Source organism: Aquarana catesbeiana, linkage group LG03, assembly GCF_042186555.1.
Source record: "Aquarana catesbeiana isolate 2022-GZ linkage group LG03, ASM4218655v1, whole genome shotgun sequence".
Classification (NCBI taxonomy): domain Eukaryota; kingdom Metazoa; phylum Chordata; class Amphibia; order Anura; family Ranidae; genus Aquarana; species Aquarana catesbeiana.
This window is the reverse complement of record NC_133326.1, coordinates 494,255,452-494,271,378: the sequence shown is the minus strand read 5'-3', so window position 1 is coordinate 494,271,378 and position 15,927 is coordinate 494,255,452. Positions and strand designations below refer to the sequence as shown.

Below are 15,927 nucleotides of genomic sequence, written 5' to 3'. Positions count from 1 at the left end.
AATTAACAAGGAGGCTTGCACCCCTTTGTTAATTAGGAGCAGCATCTCCTTCATTTTTTTTCTGTTCAAAAGAGTGGTACAAGCTTGTGCAATAAGTTAGAAAAATGACAGTCCTCTTTGACAAGCTGTGATCAGCAAGAGGATTCCTCCTGCAGCAAAGGTAACAACATATCTGTGCTGTTCACTGGCTGATATCTAGCCATTTTAGGCTAGAGAAAGGCTGACTGCTGAACGTCATTTCCTATTACAATGGTTCCATATTTCTAAACGGTACTCTTTTTTTTTTTTTTTTTTTTTTCATAAATCACAACACAGAAAGTTTTCCATGGGCAGTTGTGTTTATAAAAAATTGCAGCAATAGACAGGGCTTGCAAGTATAAAATATTTAGCAATAAGCTTTTCATATGTACTACAGAGTATGTAAGTTTACAATATAAGACAGGTGCTGATAAAATGGTGATCTACTGATTTCCACATCCTAATATAAAGTTAAGCCTTAACAATCCATTCAATTTGTTTGCAATCAGACAAGCCATTGCACTTCACAGTTGTTGGCAGATCTAAAGGAGATTGTACAGTCAGATTTTAAAGTGTAAGGCCAGCTTAAGACACAATGCAGATGACACAAAAAAATGACAGAAGGGCATTACATTGTGGGATGTATGAGGTATGCCTGAGCTTAGGGCAAAGATATTGTTTGTACATTGTGTGCACCCCAGATAAAGGGGTTCCTAGGCTATGCAGCAGAATAGATAAACAAAATATCTCGTCCCAGCACACTCTTTCATTTTATAATGTCCGCATTGTAATAACAATACAAACAATAGTTATTTTTTCACAATCCAATATAAGCTTACTCCTTCCACATTGTGAGTGCTGGCTGTCTGCTGGTCATCTCTTTCCATAATTTCCTGGATTCCCTGCATGCTTTGCAGATTCTTCTCAGCTGTTTATTTACATTTCTAAGGACTACATATCCCATGGTACCTTGCTGCCTGCAAGCAGTGATTCTCGTAGTGACTCCGCCTTCTGAAACCCCTCCTCTCAGCACCTCTGTAGGTCAGAAGGCAGGATCTGTGAAATGTGTAACACAGCAGTGCCTACTCATAGGGCGTAGAAAAAATATGAGTCACAGAACTCAAGTAAATGTGTGGGGATCTTTACAAAGTAAGTTTACAGATTTCAAGATCATTCTGATTAATATGAGTAGGCTAGAAATAATTGAAATACATTGTGGAAAGATATGATTTTACATCTTGACCATAGATAGGCCTTAAAGCAGAAGCATATGATGAAATCCTTCATTGCCTTTTATCACCCAGCTTATACTGGCTGTCCAACTGACCATAATGTTAAAGTACAACTCCACTTTTCATCTAAAAATCCCTAGCTGCACCCCCACCCCACAATACTAATCTAACCTAAACCTCCCCATCTTGGCATGAACCTACCACTCCCTGGTGGCAGCCTTCTGTTGTGTTTATATCCTTGCTGGCCACATCTGTGCAGTAACTCTCCAAAGATATGAATGAACATATTCCTTAAAACGCTAGGTATACAACCCCATTAAAGTCTGTGGGTAGTTACTGTGCAGGCGTGGCTGGTACTGGGGGGGATTTCTGCATTAAGTATGTGAACACTACAGGAGGCCATCACAGACAGGTAAGTATGCGCTGATGGTTGTGGGGGAAGGGGAGTTCAAAGGTTAGATTAGTTTTGGGGTCTTGGGTGGGAAGGCTGGGCGTTTTTTGTTAAAAAAAAAAAAACATTTTAATAAAAATTATAGACTAAGGATGAGCTCCGGCGTGTTCACACAGCCCATGTGCAGAGCCCGCCAGGAAGTCGGCACTGCGCTGCGCTAATCACAGGCAGTGAGACATTGTCCTGATGCACAGCTGCAGAGATCGGGAAATGTCTCACTACCTGTGATTAGCGCAGCACAGTGCCGACTTCCTGGCGGGCTCTGCACGTGGGCTGTGCGAACACGCCGGAGCTCATCCTTATTATAGACACTGTAGAAATCCACTTTAAGTTCTTTTACATAGAAGTTCCCAGTCCTTTCAGTTCCCTGACATTTCCGTATAAAATAAATGAGGTTGTTCAGACATCTATAAAAGGCGACCTCAGGGGTGAATATCTGCTCCACAGGTGAGCTCAGTGTTCTCTCTGCAATTACCAGCTGGCAGAGGGCTGTTGTCAGAGGCTACGTTGCCAGAGAAATACCCAGGCAGGTAGGCAGTGGAGTGAACTGGTAGTGGCAGCGGTTTCCCCCTGGCTGCCATGCTTAGGCACACGCTGTTGGAGGTATGGGACAGAACTCCTCCATAGTGACAGCTGCCTCCAGTGCTGGTCATACGGGATTTCTGCTTCAGATCATGGGATAAGTTTCTGCGGAACCAACATTTACGCACCTCTGCCTGCACCTATAGTAAGAGGAAATGTTAGTGATTTATTTGTTATAGGTTTTAAACAGGTGTGAAAAAATGATGTCAATTACGAATTCTTTTAGAAATAGACGTGTTAATTGTTTATTTTTATCAATTAGCAAAATGGAAAGGTAATAAACAGAAGAGAAATACAAAACAAATCAAAATTTGGTGCGACCACCCTTTGCCTTCAAAACAGCATCAATTCTGCTAGGTACACTTTCACACAGCTTTTGGAGGAAATCGGAAGGTTGTTCCAAACATCCTGTAGATTTAATCAAAGATCTTCTGTGGGTGTAGGCTGCCTCGAATTCTTCTGTCTCAACTATGAGAAATACAGGCAGATATTTATCTATTATGCCATATCATTAGAGAGATGTGGTTGGCGCCAAATTTATTCTGCAGCAGGACAACGATCCCAAACATACAGCCAATGTCATTAGGAACTATCTTCAGTGTAAAGAAGAACAAGTCTTGGAAGTGATGGTTTGGCCCCCACAAAGCCCTGATCTCAACATCGCGTCTGTCTGGGATTACATGAAGAGACTGAAGGATCTGTGGTTAGTTCTCCAAGATGTTTGGAACAACCTACCTGTCAAGTTCCTTCAAAAACTGTGTGCAAGTTTACAGCTTAGACCAATGTAACTATGTATATACCATACCTGGCTGATGCCACTGGAAGCTGGAGATAACTGAAGTAGACATTGCTACTCCTGTAATCTCCACTTGCTTCCAGGTCCCACACGAAGCAGCGGTCAACCTCCTGTGTTCATAATGCAGTAGAGTAGCCACTCGGCACGGGACCCAGAAGCAATTGGAGATCACTAGAGTAGCTGTGTCTACTTCAGTTATTTCCAGCTTTCAGAAAATGCATAAATAATCCTAACGTGGATTTACTTTATCACCAAATTTTTCATTAAAGAAATGAAATTTGGGCAAAAAATCAAAATATGAATAAGGTTTAATAAAATAAAATGATCACAATAGCCTGCATTGTACAATACTGTACATACTAATGTGTCAGGCACTAAAAAAGAAGAGTACAGGGAGGGCACATGGTGATGCTATTTCATATTCCAGGCTGTTGGCTGGAGTCTGTTAGACTAGCCTTATACAGTGTGATTTCACTTGTTCAGACTGCAGGAAGATTACCTGTTGGCTACTGTATTCTGACAGCTGCTGCTCCTGTGGCTTTTAAAATACTAGAACAGTTACTGCATCTGATTTGCTGCAGTCACTGTTCAGCCGAGAATTTTCCACCCAGCACCAGGAATTGGCCAATTTTTTTATTTTATATGGCCAGCTCTGAATAGTAGAGTCAAGCTTCTTCCCATCCCCAGCTATAACAGGGCAGAGGAATGTGAATAAGGGTTGGGTATAATGATTTTGACCAATTCAATTGGCCATGAAATTATCAAATTTGCTGACCATTTTGAGTTGTTTAAGTGACATTTCTTGAAAAAAAGGCTGTACTTTTTTCATTTAGAGGGTGTGTTTTTCATTTGCAGAATATATTTTGGGTAGTTTAGTTATGTGTGTATTTGATTGCTATTTATGTACTGTTAGTTTACATTTTCTATTTTATTTACAGTTGTTTTTCTTTCTGTAATAAAGAATTTCCTGACCGACTCCATGGCAGCATATGTATGGGTTATTTCTGCATCCTCTCCTCTCCTATAGGACCCCACTCCCATAAATCTTTGCTCTGAGCCAGAGGCCGCGTTCTTTTTTTGTCCTCCTCCTAAGTACAGGTTGGATTATTCAACTACCTGAAGTTTTTCCTCTCCGTGATCAAGACCGGCCAGCAACGACCACTGGGAAGACAGGTCGCGATACTCCGATAAGCCTTAGCTATTGGCAGGGTATGGAGTGGGCAAATGGAAGAGGCGCTGGAAGAGCGGAAGCCTGGCCATTGGTAGGTAATGACGCAATGGCCAGATGGCCCAGCTATTAGCGGGTGGCCCTATCTGCCCCAAGTACGGCGTGATCAGTCTACCTGGTCCGGTTTGATCACGGAAGCAGGAATTGAATTGCAGATTTGTGTTCACATCGTGTGCGGTGATGTATACTGTAACGACACCCCGAGTATGAAAGGGGTTAAAGCCGTTTAGGACATTCCATTTCCGAACACAAAGGCAGCTACTGAACCCTCCAATCAGCTGAACAAGGGGTTCCCCCCAAGTACGAGACAAGGCTCTGTATGGAGGGTCAAACAGGAATCAGACTCTTTTATTAGAACCAGAATACAGTCTTATATACAGTAGAAGAGGAGGTCCCCCCTCCTGCTCATATTACTCTAACAATACAACTGTAACCAGAAACAGAATTAACATGAACTAATGAACTAATCCCTTAAAGCAGCCGATGTGACTCTGTGCCCTCCTGAGCACTGTATGATTAATCAGGATTTCACTACAGGTCAGACTTGTTGTCACCAAGCCTCACACATTAGTATAAACACAGGACACCTTCTCACAATAGCAGGAGCTAATTAGAATGAACAATACAAACATTTATCTCCCCCCCCCCCCTCAGCCTAGTAGGCAACAAACTATAGTAGGAGTAGACTGTCCGGCTCCTACCCAGTTCTAGAGGCCAATGTGATCAGCTCTCTCAACTAACATGTTGAGTTCAGAATTAAATAAACCAAGAATAGTCTTTACATATATCCAGGGAGATATTGTGGATAAATATTACTGTCCCATTTTAAGTAATCCAAGATATATTTTCTCAGTCACCCTGTGCCCAAAAGTGACTCCCGTCACATATACTTTTATATTACATATTCCATGGCAGCAGTTTGTGTGTTTTCTTCCCTGGCTCTAATGTCTTCCAGTCTAGGAGCGCATTGGCATTCCAAGCCGCTGTTTTCTCTTTCGGCCGGGCGTCCCTGGGTTACTCCTGCCCAGGGGTTCAGTGCATGGGCGCTGGGGTAGCGGCGGTGGCATCATTTTAGTGGAGAAATTCAATCAGCGGTCAGTACTGTTGATATTGGGATTTCTCTGTGGGCAGCTTGCAGCAGTTTCCCTAAATGGTTTGTGCAATCATCACAGGTCTATGTTCCGCATTAACATCCTGGTATGCTGCCTCACTATCTGTGCAGTTCACACTGTGGATGTATTACTGCCCCCCCCCGTGTGGCCAGCCCTTGTGTAGCAGGTATGAGAGGGTGGGTTCAACCCTTTCCTTTCCTTGCTGCCCTGGGTACTCTTTTTGGGTTCTTTAACCATTTCCTTTCTACCCTATTTTGCTTTTGTGAGTCCTTCTTGGTCAGATTGACAATACACGGCACAAGATGATAAAGATCTCATTAGGTCACAACTTTCCTCATCCAAATGTATTTGGCATAGGTCACCGTCAAGGTCCAGCCTTCATAGCAGAAGCTAGGAATCCTCCTGTATGCACCCACCGCTCCAAGGAGGGGGCCTGCTGAGGATGTGGGACTCTGGTCCCAGAGGGCAAGTCTCTGTGTGAGCTATGCTAAGCCCAGGCGGTTGGGAAAAGGGGTGGTGATTCCCAGCAAATGGAATCTCTGGTGAGGCACGTGGTGCAAGGAGGAGCTGGATCTGTCTCAACCAAGCCATCCATCTATGAAGACCTCAGACAGTGAGGCAGAGGAAGATGAGTCTCTTTACCCTGGTAACGTCTTTTGGTCAAGGCAATGATGGGTGCATTTACATGAATGGAACCTGTAAAGTTTCCTGCAAAGCAAGAGGAAGTTCTGTAAGCACCTTGGGCTCCGTTTTCCTCTAGTTTGACTTGTCATGTGACTTGGACACCATTTATTTCAATGGCACCCGTTCCAATTTATGTGACTTAAAGTTGCAGCGACTCTGGGAAGGTTCCTGCACTACTTTGGTGTGACTTTTAAAGCAGCTTTGATCCAGAGACTGTAAAATTGGTTCGGGGCTGCACTCAGAATCGTATCAGGGTCGCACTCTAAAGTCGTACTTTAAATCTAATGCTTTGGGGTCGCAATAGTGGAGATGTAGCCTTAGAGAGAGTGTTCTATTTTTCCCCATTCATAACGGAACTAGGGGACATCATTTTGGATAAGTGCAGCAAGGTCGCGAGATATACCTCCCTTCTGAGCAAACATGTCGCTTTTCCTTGGAAGATGCAGTGAATAGCCCGAAGTCAGCCTGGGCTCTTGTGGTCGTGTTGAAAAGCATAAAAATGTGGATGGAGAATGTGAATGCAGTATTCAAGAGCGTTTTCAGAAACTATGTAGTTCAGCACCTGGAACTGGTGTCAGTTTCCATGGCGAGGCTCCAATTGCCATCCACATAGTGGCGCGGGTTATGCTCTAGTCCGTTACAGCAAGTGAATGCTATGGCTGGGGCCTGGACTTGCTGATCCCACCTCTAACAGGCATAATATAGCATTCCCTTTGAGGGAGCCTTATCTTTGGCAAGCTGGATAGCACCGCAACCCGGGCCACAGTTGTCAAGTTGGGGCCCTGCCTCAGGACCGGCGCCTGATAGGCCGGAAGACAACAGTCTAGAGAACAAAGTTCAGAGTGTGTCGCAAGTTTTTACAGACCAGGTCGGGAAAAGCTGGTGTGGAGACCAGATTTCTCCTCAGAAGTATGCTAAAGCTTGAACTCGAGTATCCAAGAAGCTACTGAGTTTGGGCCTCAGACTATTGGGATGTCAAAATGGTCTTTTTTGGGACATGCATGGTCCATCAGAAGTCCTCCTCATCTCGGATTCATGTCAATGGATAACATTATCAATAACATTCTATTTATGTTACACTTTATCACATAGCTCCCATCACTTAGTTTTTTTCACATACTACCCCACCACCCAGTATCATCACCTTTGTAAGGTGAGGCATGAAAATATAGAGCTTGTTTGAAGTGATTTTTTTCATCAAATATTCTATACACTTAGTTCAACCTATCATATATTCACATATTATAATTTAGATCCAAAAATTATTAAAATATGAGCAAAGGGACAATATTAGTCGAGACCACCCTATTAATTGCTTCGAATATTAAGCAGTCTGGCTATATAGGACAAAACGGAACACTCACCAGACACCCGCTGACTACATACTAATTTTTACAAATATCATATTACAGGTGCCTCGCCCTACACCTTCCCCACTGGGTCCAAATGCGTGGCTCCTTGCAAGCCCCGTGGACTATGGACACGCCCAGAGGTGACAGAGGGAATGAGCTAACATTGTGGGACCACCGCACGCAACGGTTTTTATTAATTTAAACTATGCGACACAAGCCCACTCTCCTATTCCTAAATGGTAAGTACTTCGCCATATGTATGGAGATGTACTTTCAAAACTTTCAAAATATTATTGTATATTGTAGAAAATTCTAATGGAATTTTTTGATGTATCTCTTTAGAATTAAAAACCCCCCTGAAGCAGACCAGAAAAAGAAAAAGAGTCAAAATGCATTGGGGTATTAATGGGGACTCATATGGATAGTATTGATACAATGTAACTGTACAGTTAGAACTTTTTTAATGAATTGATTGCCATGGGAGATGGTCCTTTGTTGTTGCTTGTGTCGACTACAGGAAATTTTATGTGATATTGATTGTATCTATGTAATGCATTCTATGTCTGAATTAAATAATATTTTTACTAAACATGGTTACTAAACATGGTTACTAAACATTGTTTTAGAAATATTTTGCTGCTTAAAAGCCCCCTGGGGAAACTTTTCCACTAATTTTGCCATGTCAATGGATTTTACCTTACTCTAAAGATAAAGGAAGCATATACTCATGCTTTACGTAAGTCACTGATGTTGCAAAGTGCTGCAGTGCCAGTGTCTGAATGCGAGAGATTTCAGGGCAGGTACTCTTTATGGTCATGAAGAGGAACAGCTTGCGGAGAACGGTTTTGGACCTGACATGGACATTCATTGTACTGTTCATTTAAGCACAAGAGAATCCATTTTGTTCTTACTGTTGAAATGTGTTCTGTAACCTTCACCTAACACACAGACACTTCTCCTACTAAACGCTCTCTACTCCCCCCTCCCTTTTCAAGGTTTAACTTTTGCAATTGTTCTATTCGCTAGTTTTTAATAATATATTTCTATTTGTTAGCTTTTAATAACATATTGCTATTTGTTACTTTTTAATAACATCTCACACCACCCCTTTCTTATCTATGTATAAAATAACATGTAATAATAAATTTTTCACTGAACGGACATTTTAAACACAGTGATTGAGTCCTGTGAATCTGTTCCTGCAGCTGCAGTATTAACTTTGTTTTAGAGTCCCAATCAGAAATCAGTCATATCAGTCTTGGCGAGTCATAACAGGAGTTTGGCAGAGTCTCCAGAAGGAACCGCGCTTCGATCGGGATCATCGGGAAACGCAGACCTCAAATGCCGGCTAGGTAAGCTGCCCTTAAGCTTGCTATATTTCTGCCTTTTCCTATGTATCCTATCTGTCGGTTCTCAAGGAAACCAGACCACTCTCGGACCTTTCTGGTTGGGTAACGTGTGTGTGTGAATGTGTTTGTGTCCCCCTTCACGGGTTGGACTGTGTGTGGATAGGGAAAATCCTCTGCAGTTCCCTGCGTTGACTCCTTGTGGGCGACCTGGGTCAGAGGCGCATGGTAGGGTCAGATAAAACTCACAGAGAAGAGAAGAGACGAGGAGGGTCTCTTAATGAGTGTTTTGTCTATTGTCATAAACCCCTTCTATCCACGTAGATAAGTGGAGACTATTCTTGTAAATCTGCAGATTTGCTGTACTATTTGTTTTAGAGGCAAGAGGGTATAGGCACAAGTAGAGAAGAGAGAAGACTGGCCAGTCATTATGGGCATTAAATTAATTAAGGGAATGAAGGGAGAGAGGCCTTCAGAAAATGCCCAGCGCAAGATGAGCGCTAGAGAATATATGAACCGAAGGTACGATTCTGCCTATACTGAGCCCCTAGATAAATGGGTAGAATGGACAAAGGGAACAGCTAAACCTTTAAAATCTGAAGGGACTTTTGATTTAAAAGTATGGCAAACTTTTCTGCACGATTATGGCCCACTACTGTGCAGTGAAGGAACGTGGAGAATAGCTTGCACATGGGAGACAGAAGCTAAAGTAGCGAATCAAACTGGCTTGACGGAGATATTTAATAAAAGTACTGCCCAAATTTACTACGTTTGGCCAGAAGACTCTGTAGAGGAGGACCCCCCACCTTATGTGGCTGTCAGTTTGGCTTTAAGGGGACCACGCACAAAAGCAAAAGAATTAGATTACATGGAACACACAAAAGATGAGCTATGCAATATAGTAGAGAGCAGAGGTTTAACAGCCCCATATCAACCTACAAAGAGGGATTTGGCTCGTATCCTAGAAACAGATGATTGGCATAAATCAAAAGGCACATATGCAAACCTGGATCTCTCTGAACTTAAGGCTTTGGCCAGAGAAAGAGAGATAGAGTCTGAACTTCCAGAGCAAACCATAATTTCCAAATTGTGGCAGCAAGATGAAGAGAGAAGGAAGGGAGATGCCAGCCCTTCTGCCCCTGGCATAGAGAAATTTGTTGCAGTTTATCCTGTCAGAACCCAATTAGTTTTTGAAGGTGATGCTGTTGACAGTAAGTCTCAAATTAAATGGCATGTACCTTTTAGTCCCCAAGATATGAGAGCCATATTAGAAGGATTGGGAGATCCTAGAAAGAATCCAATTGGGTTTGCAAACAAACTTAGTGCTGCACAGGAAGCATATGAGGCTTCTGCTACTGACATTCATCAGCTTCTTATTAAAGCAGTGGGAAGCAACATGTCTGGCTATATACTTAAAGAATGTGGTGTAGACGTCAAAAATCTAGGTAAGATGGTTAGTGGACGGGAGGTTTGTGAGAAATTGAAGGAAAAATTGCCCCAAATATATGGACAAACCAGACATGCTGAATTTATGAATGCTAAGCAAGGGAAAGAGGAAGCAGCAGGGGCTTATTGGAGGCGGTTAAGTGATATGGCTGAGGAAGCAGGCATTAAAATAGAGGAAGAGAAGGCGGGAGAAACTGCAAGTCCATCTACACAACTGGTGAAACAAAGGTTTCTTGATGGTTTAATACCCCAGTTGAAAGAAAAGTTGTTCACAGCAAGGCCTGAGGCGGGCAATATGTCTATTCGAGACGTCCTGCCTATCCTGTTGTCCATAGAAAACAGGATTAACCAAAAAGACAGCAAACCTAAGGTAATGTACATGGGGAAGCAGAGAGGAAAAGGAAGAGGTAGAGGCAAAGGCAATTTCAGAAATCATGGCAATCGGGGACCAATTATATGCTACAATTGTGATGGGGAAGGACACATAGCCAAATTCTGCCATCTTCCTGACCGTAGACTAGAAAAGAGCTTAGAGGCCCCTCATGCTGATCCCAGTTCTCTGCCAAAAGCAGTGGATCAGGCATAGGAAAATGGCATGCCAGTATCAATCATGTTAAATAGGGGAGACAATGGTCCCGAGGCCAGAGTAAAAGTATTTTTACAAGAACTCCCCTATCCTGGAGGAGAAACAGAATTAACCTGTTTAATTGATACTGGTGCAAGCCGAAGTGTTTTTAATCTAGAGGACTTACCTCCAGGATTATTATCTACAAATGTTATCTCTGGTGTTGGCCTAACCGGGACCTCTACTGATTTGGTTGAGTCCAAGCCACTTAAACTTAGGCTAGGACAGCAAACAGAAATTGTCACTAAAGTGTTAGTTTCAGACACAGTTCCTACCAATCTTTTGGGAGCTGACATTTTGAACCAAATTCTAGCAAACATAGACTACACTCCTACAGGAGTCCAAGTGGTCAGTAGTCTATCAGGAGAAGTTTTAAATTCTGCCTGTGGAGTATTTTTAATCCAAGACTCCACTCTGCCATTTCCACCAGAATTGAAAGTGATTCCCACTGAATTATGGGCCACCAGCAAATATGATGTAGGTCTGCTGGATTGCACCCCAGTCATGATAAAAATTAAACCAGGAGCCCATCTCCCACAGATTAAACAGTACCCACTGAGTATTGCTCAGACTGAGGGGATAAAGGATCAAATCACTCAACTGAAAGCAGCAGGGGTTGTTGTACCAATTAAGTCCCAGGTCAATACACCCCTGTTCCCAATTGCAAAGAAGCCAGACAAGAAGGGTGGGCAGGTGACATATCGCATGGTGCATGATTTGAGAGCCATTAACAATATAATAGAGGCAGATACCCCGATCGTGCCCAACCCCCGCACTTTACTAAGTGGAATACCTGCCTCCAGCACCTGCTTAACAGTGATTGATCTTGCAAATGCTTTCTTTTCGGTGCCCCTGCACCCAGATTGCTGGCACCTTTTTTCATTTACCCATGATGCCCAAAAGTTAGCATGGACAAGATTGCCCCAAGGCTGTGTGAGCAGCCCCTCTGAATATAATACTGCGTTAAAGCAAGTATTGGACCAATGGTCCCCCTCACACCCAAACACAGTTTTGCTTCAGTACATAGACGATTTGCTTATTTGTTCTGATACAAAGGACATTTGTAGCAGAGAAACAGTAAGCCTTCTCCTGTTTCTCTATAACAGTAACAACAAAGTTAGCAAAGATAAGCTACAATACTGCCAAGAGAAAGTGATCTTCCTGGGTCACTGCATTTCACATGGAATCCGTCACCTAACCCCAGATCGAGTTAAAACTCTACAAAACTTTGAAAAGCCAAAAAATGTCCGGCAACTACGTGCCTTCCTGGGGTTAGTGGGATATTGTAGGGACTGGATTCCAAATGCATCAGAACTTATGGCTCCTCTATATGAGGCTACCACTAGAAACCCTTTCAAACTCACATGGGACAATGAATTGCAGATGAAGGAGCTTATTAAAATTTTGTCTGAAGCGCCCGCCATTGGACTTCCTGACTATACTAAGACTTTCTCGTTGTTCTGTCATGAAGTCAATGGATTTGCTGCAGGTGTACTCACCCAGCTACATGGAGACAAACAGAGGCCTGTGATGTATGTATCAGCCTCATTAGACCCTGTCATCAAAGGCTCCCCCAGTTGTATGCGAGCCATAGCAGCCTGCATTTTGCTGCTAGACAAAGTAACGGAGCTTGTACTAGATTCTGCTCTGATCCTGTATGTGCCACATGCAGTACAGGAAATCATGAATCAAGTAAATACTAGACATGTGTCTGCCAGTAGATTTGAGAAGTACCAGTCTGCTCTTTTTGCTCCATCGAATTTAACAATCAAACGATGTGTTACTTTAAATCCGGCTACTCTTCTTCCTATAATTGATGAGGAAGATGCAACAAATGGTACTGATGTAGAACCTGAGAGTTTTTCTCATGATTGTATGGCTCTTATGGAGGTAGAAAGGGCCTCTGTCACACCAGCAAAAGATGAGCCCTTATCAGATTGTGACACACACTTATTCGTAGATGGTTCCAGATTTTACACTGACGATGGTCAGCCACACACAGGGTTTGCTGTAACCACTACAGACACCATTTTACATCAGGAAGCATTGAAACCCCAGATGTCAGCACAGGAAGCGGAGTTGTATGCTGTAGTCAAAGCATGTCATCGCCTAGAGAATCAAAGGGGAAATGTTTACACTGACAGCAGATATGCATTTGGAATAGCCCACGATTTTGGGCCTATCTGGAAAGCACGACACTTTCTGACTAGTGCAGGGAAGCCAGTGAGACATGCAAAACTCATAGAGCGGCTATTTGAGGCCTTTCAGAAACCAGCAGAAGTTGCCATCTTGAAGGTAAAAGGGCATGCAAGGGGAAGTGACATGACAGCCAGAGGAAATGCCTTAGCGGACCAAGCGGCAAAGGATGCTGCCCTTATGGCATTTGGAGTCACATCCACTGTAGGGGTCGCCCAGGTAGCGGGGACAGATTCCCCTCATCAAGAGCAGTGGGATGTAGAAACTCTAATTCAGTTGCAGAACCAGGCCCCTGATGAAGAGAAGGATAAGTGGATCAAATGTAATGCTACCCAAAATCAGCAGGGCCTGTGGAGCGCTGACAACAGGTGGTGTCTACCCAGGAGTTTGTACCCAGTTTTAGCACAGCTGGCACATGGCGTCAGTCATCTTGCTAAGGGCGCGATGGTGGCACTTACTGACTGCTATTGGATAGCACCTGGATTTAGTGCATTTGCAGCCAGGTTTTGTGCTTCATGTCTCACTTGTGCTCTGTACAATGCAGGGAGGCCTGTTCATGTTCCCCAAAGGCATTCTCCAAAGCCAGATTTCCCTTTCCAAAGAATTCAAATAGACTACATTCAGATGCCCAGAATAGGCACCTATGAGTTTGCTTTAGTGTGTGTTGACATGTTTTCAGGTTGGCCCGAGAGCTGGCCAGTAGCCAAAGCAAATGCAAAAACAACAGCAAAGAAAATTTTGAATGAAATAGTTTGTAGATATGGAGTTCCTGAAACTATTGAGAGTGACAGAGGAACCCATTTTACTGGGGAAGTAATGAAAGAGGTAATGGAAGCACTTCACATACAGCAAGCTTTCCATACACCTTATCATCCACAAAGTAGTGGTAAAGTTGAGAGACTTAATGGAATTTTGAAAAACAGATGTGCAAAAATTAAAGCAGATACAGGAAAAGGATGGGTGGAAGCTTTGCCATTAGCCCTATATTCTGTACGAACTACCCCTAAACAACCACATGGGCTGTCCCCCTATGAGATTTTATTTGGAGGGCCACCCAAAACAGGGCTATATTTTCCCCAACAGTTGCAGGCTTCTCACTCTAATCTGTTAGAATATGTTCAGATTTTGCAAAGAACATTGAATAAAATACATGAAGGTGTTTATAAATCTATCCCCGACCCAGATTCTGTTTCAGGTATTCACAGAATCCAACCAGGTGACTGGGTGGTGGTCAAGCGACACGTCAGAAAGCCACTAGAACCAAAATTTGACGGACCACATTTGGTGCTTTTGACAACCGGTTCTGCTGTCAAGTTGGAAGGAAAACCCACCTGGATTCACGCCAGTCACTGCAAGAAAATCCTGAAGTGATGATATCCTTTGAAAAAAAGATGATAATGTTTCTTTTCTTTTTGTTGTTTGTGAGAACTGAGACATGGAAAATAACCCTTTCATCCAAATGTTAAAATTGTATGCAACCCATAGCAACGCTAGTAACTGCTGGGTGTGTTCTCATTTGCATCCCCAAACAGGAACAATACCCATGATAGCAATGCCTCTCAATTTCACTGATCTAAACAGGACCAGAATAAATGGCTCATACATCGTCTCCACAGATAATGAGCACAGATCAGTAACTTTGATGGTTTCGAAACAGATAAACACTCCACAGATTTGTTTAAACATTACATGCCCGTTTAACACTAAATGTAGACGGTTGGGCAATTCAGATTGCACTGGAGCAAAAATTACAGTTTATGGAGGAAACTATGGTCAATATTATTATATCCCAGATCCAGAACTAAATAGAACCCTTTATAGTACAAATTGCTCACAGTTTCCAATATGTGAAAATATCGGTTTCCTGAGATTCCATGTTATTGCTTCCAGTTTTTTAGGAGCAGGCATACCGTCCATACGTAGAGGGTTATATTATATATGTGGAAATAAAGCTTACGCCTGGCTTCCTACTAATGTTACAGGTACATGTTATATTGGGAAGTTAGTACCTGCTTTGGCTGTTCGCAAAGATACAGTGCGACCAGATCAAAGTCCAGAATACCCTTTAGTGTTCAAAAGAGAGCTGTTCACTGAAGGTGACATGACATGGTCATGGTTCCCTTCCTGGACAGGATGGGGAATTGAAGCAATGAAAAGACTAAATAATTACACTAGAATTGTAGATGAGATTATTAACCTTACTACCACTGATATAGGTTTATTAAATGAAGAAATGGCTCAGCTTAAAAAAGTAGTATTAGAGCACAGATTAACGCTAAATTATCTCACTGCAGCTCAAGGTGGGATGTGTAAGATATTTCACACTGACTGTTGTATATACATTTCTGATAATGAGGACATTATTAAAGGGCATCTTGCTAAGATAAGAGAACTACAGAATAAGGCCAGAGATATTGCTAAAGATGGATGGAACCCCTTTCAGGGTTTAGGAGGTTTTGGTGATTTTTTATATGGCATAGCAACATGGTTACAGAAACTAGGCGCTTACATTGTGATGTTTCTATTTCTCATGTTTGTTATTTACTTCCTCATCAGGCTATGCCTCTGTGTGACTACCCGCTGTACCAACAAATGTACCACCAGCCCTGATGAACCCATTATTGTGAGAAAGCTAGGAGAGAGCTGAACAGGACGCCGTCTCTCTGCGCCAATGTAACAGGAGTTACCAGCAATCGGCTGAACGTAACGCGGAGAAGAATGGTGTCAAATAAACAAAAGGGGGGAAATGACATGGACATTCATTGTACTGTTCATTTAAGCACAAGAGAATCCATTTTGTTCTTACTGTTGAAATGTGTTCTGTAACCTTCACCTAACACACAGACACTTCTCCTACTA

At 42.7% G+C, this 15,927-nt stretch overlaps 1 protein-coding gene across 1 annotated transcript in view; it reads right to left on the bottom strand.

Moving 5' to 3' along the window:
• Window positions 1-2,030: 2,030 nt before the first annotated feature.
• Window positions 2,031-15,927, bottom strand: part of LOC141134600 (parathyroid hormone/parathyroid hormone-related peptide receptor-like) — a 75,931-nt gene continuing 62,034 nt past the window's right edge. The window contains exon 12 of the mRNA XM_073624070.1: window positions 2,031-2,423. Coding sequence (XP_073480171.1) covers window positions 2,124-2,423 — 300 coding nt within the window. The 3' untranslated portion in view covers window positions 2,031-2,123. The remainder of the gene's footprint in view (window positions 2,424-15,927) is intronic.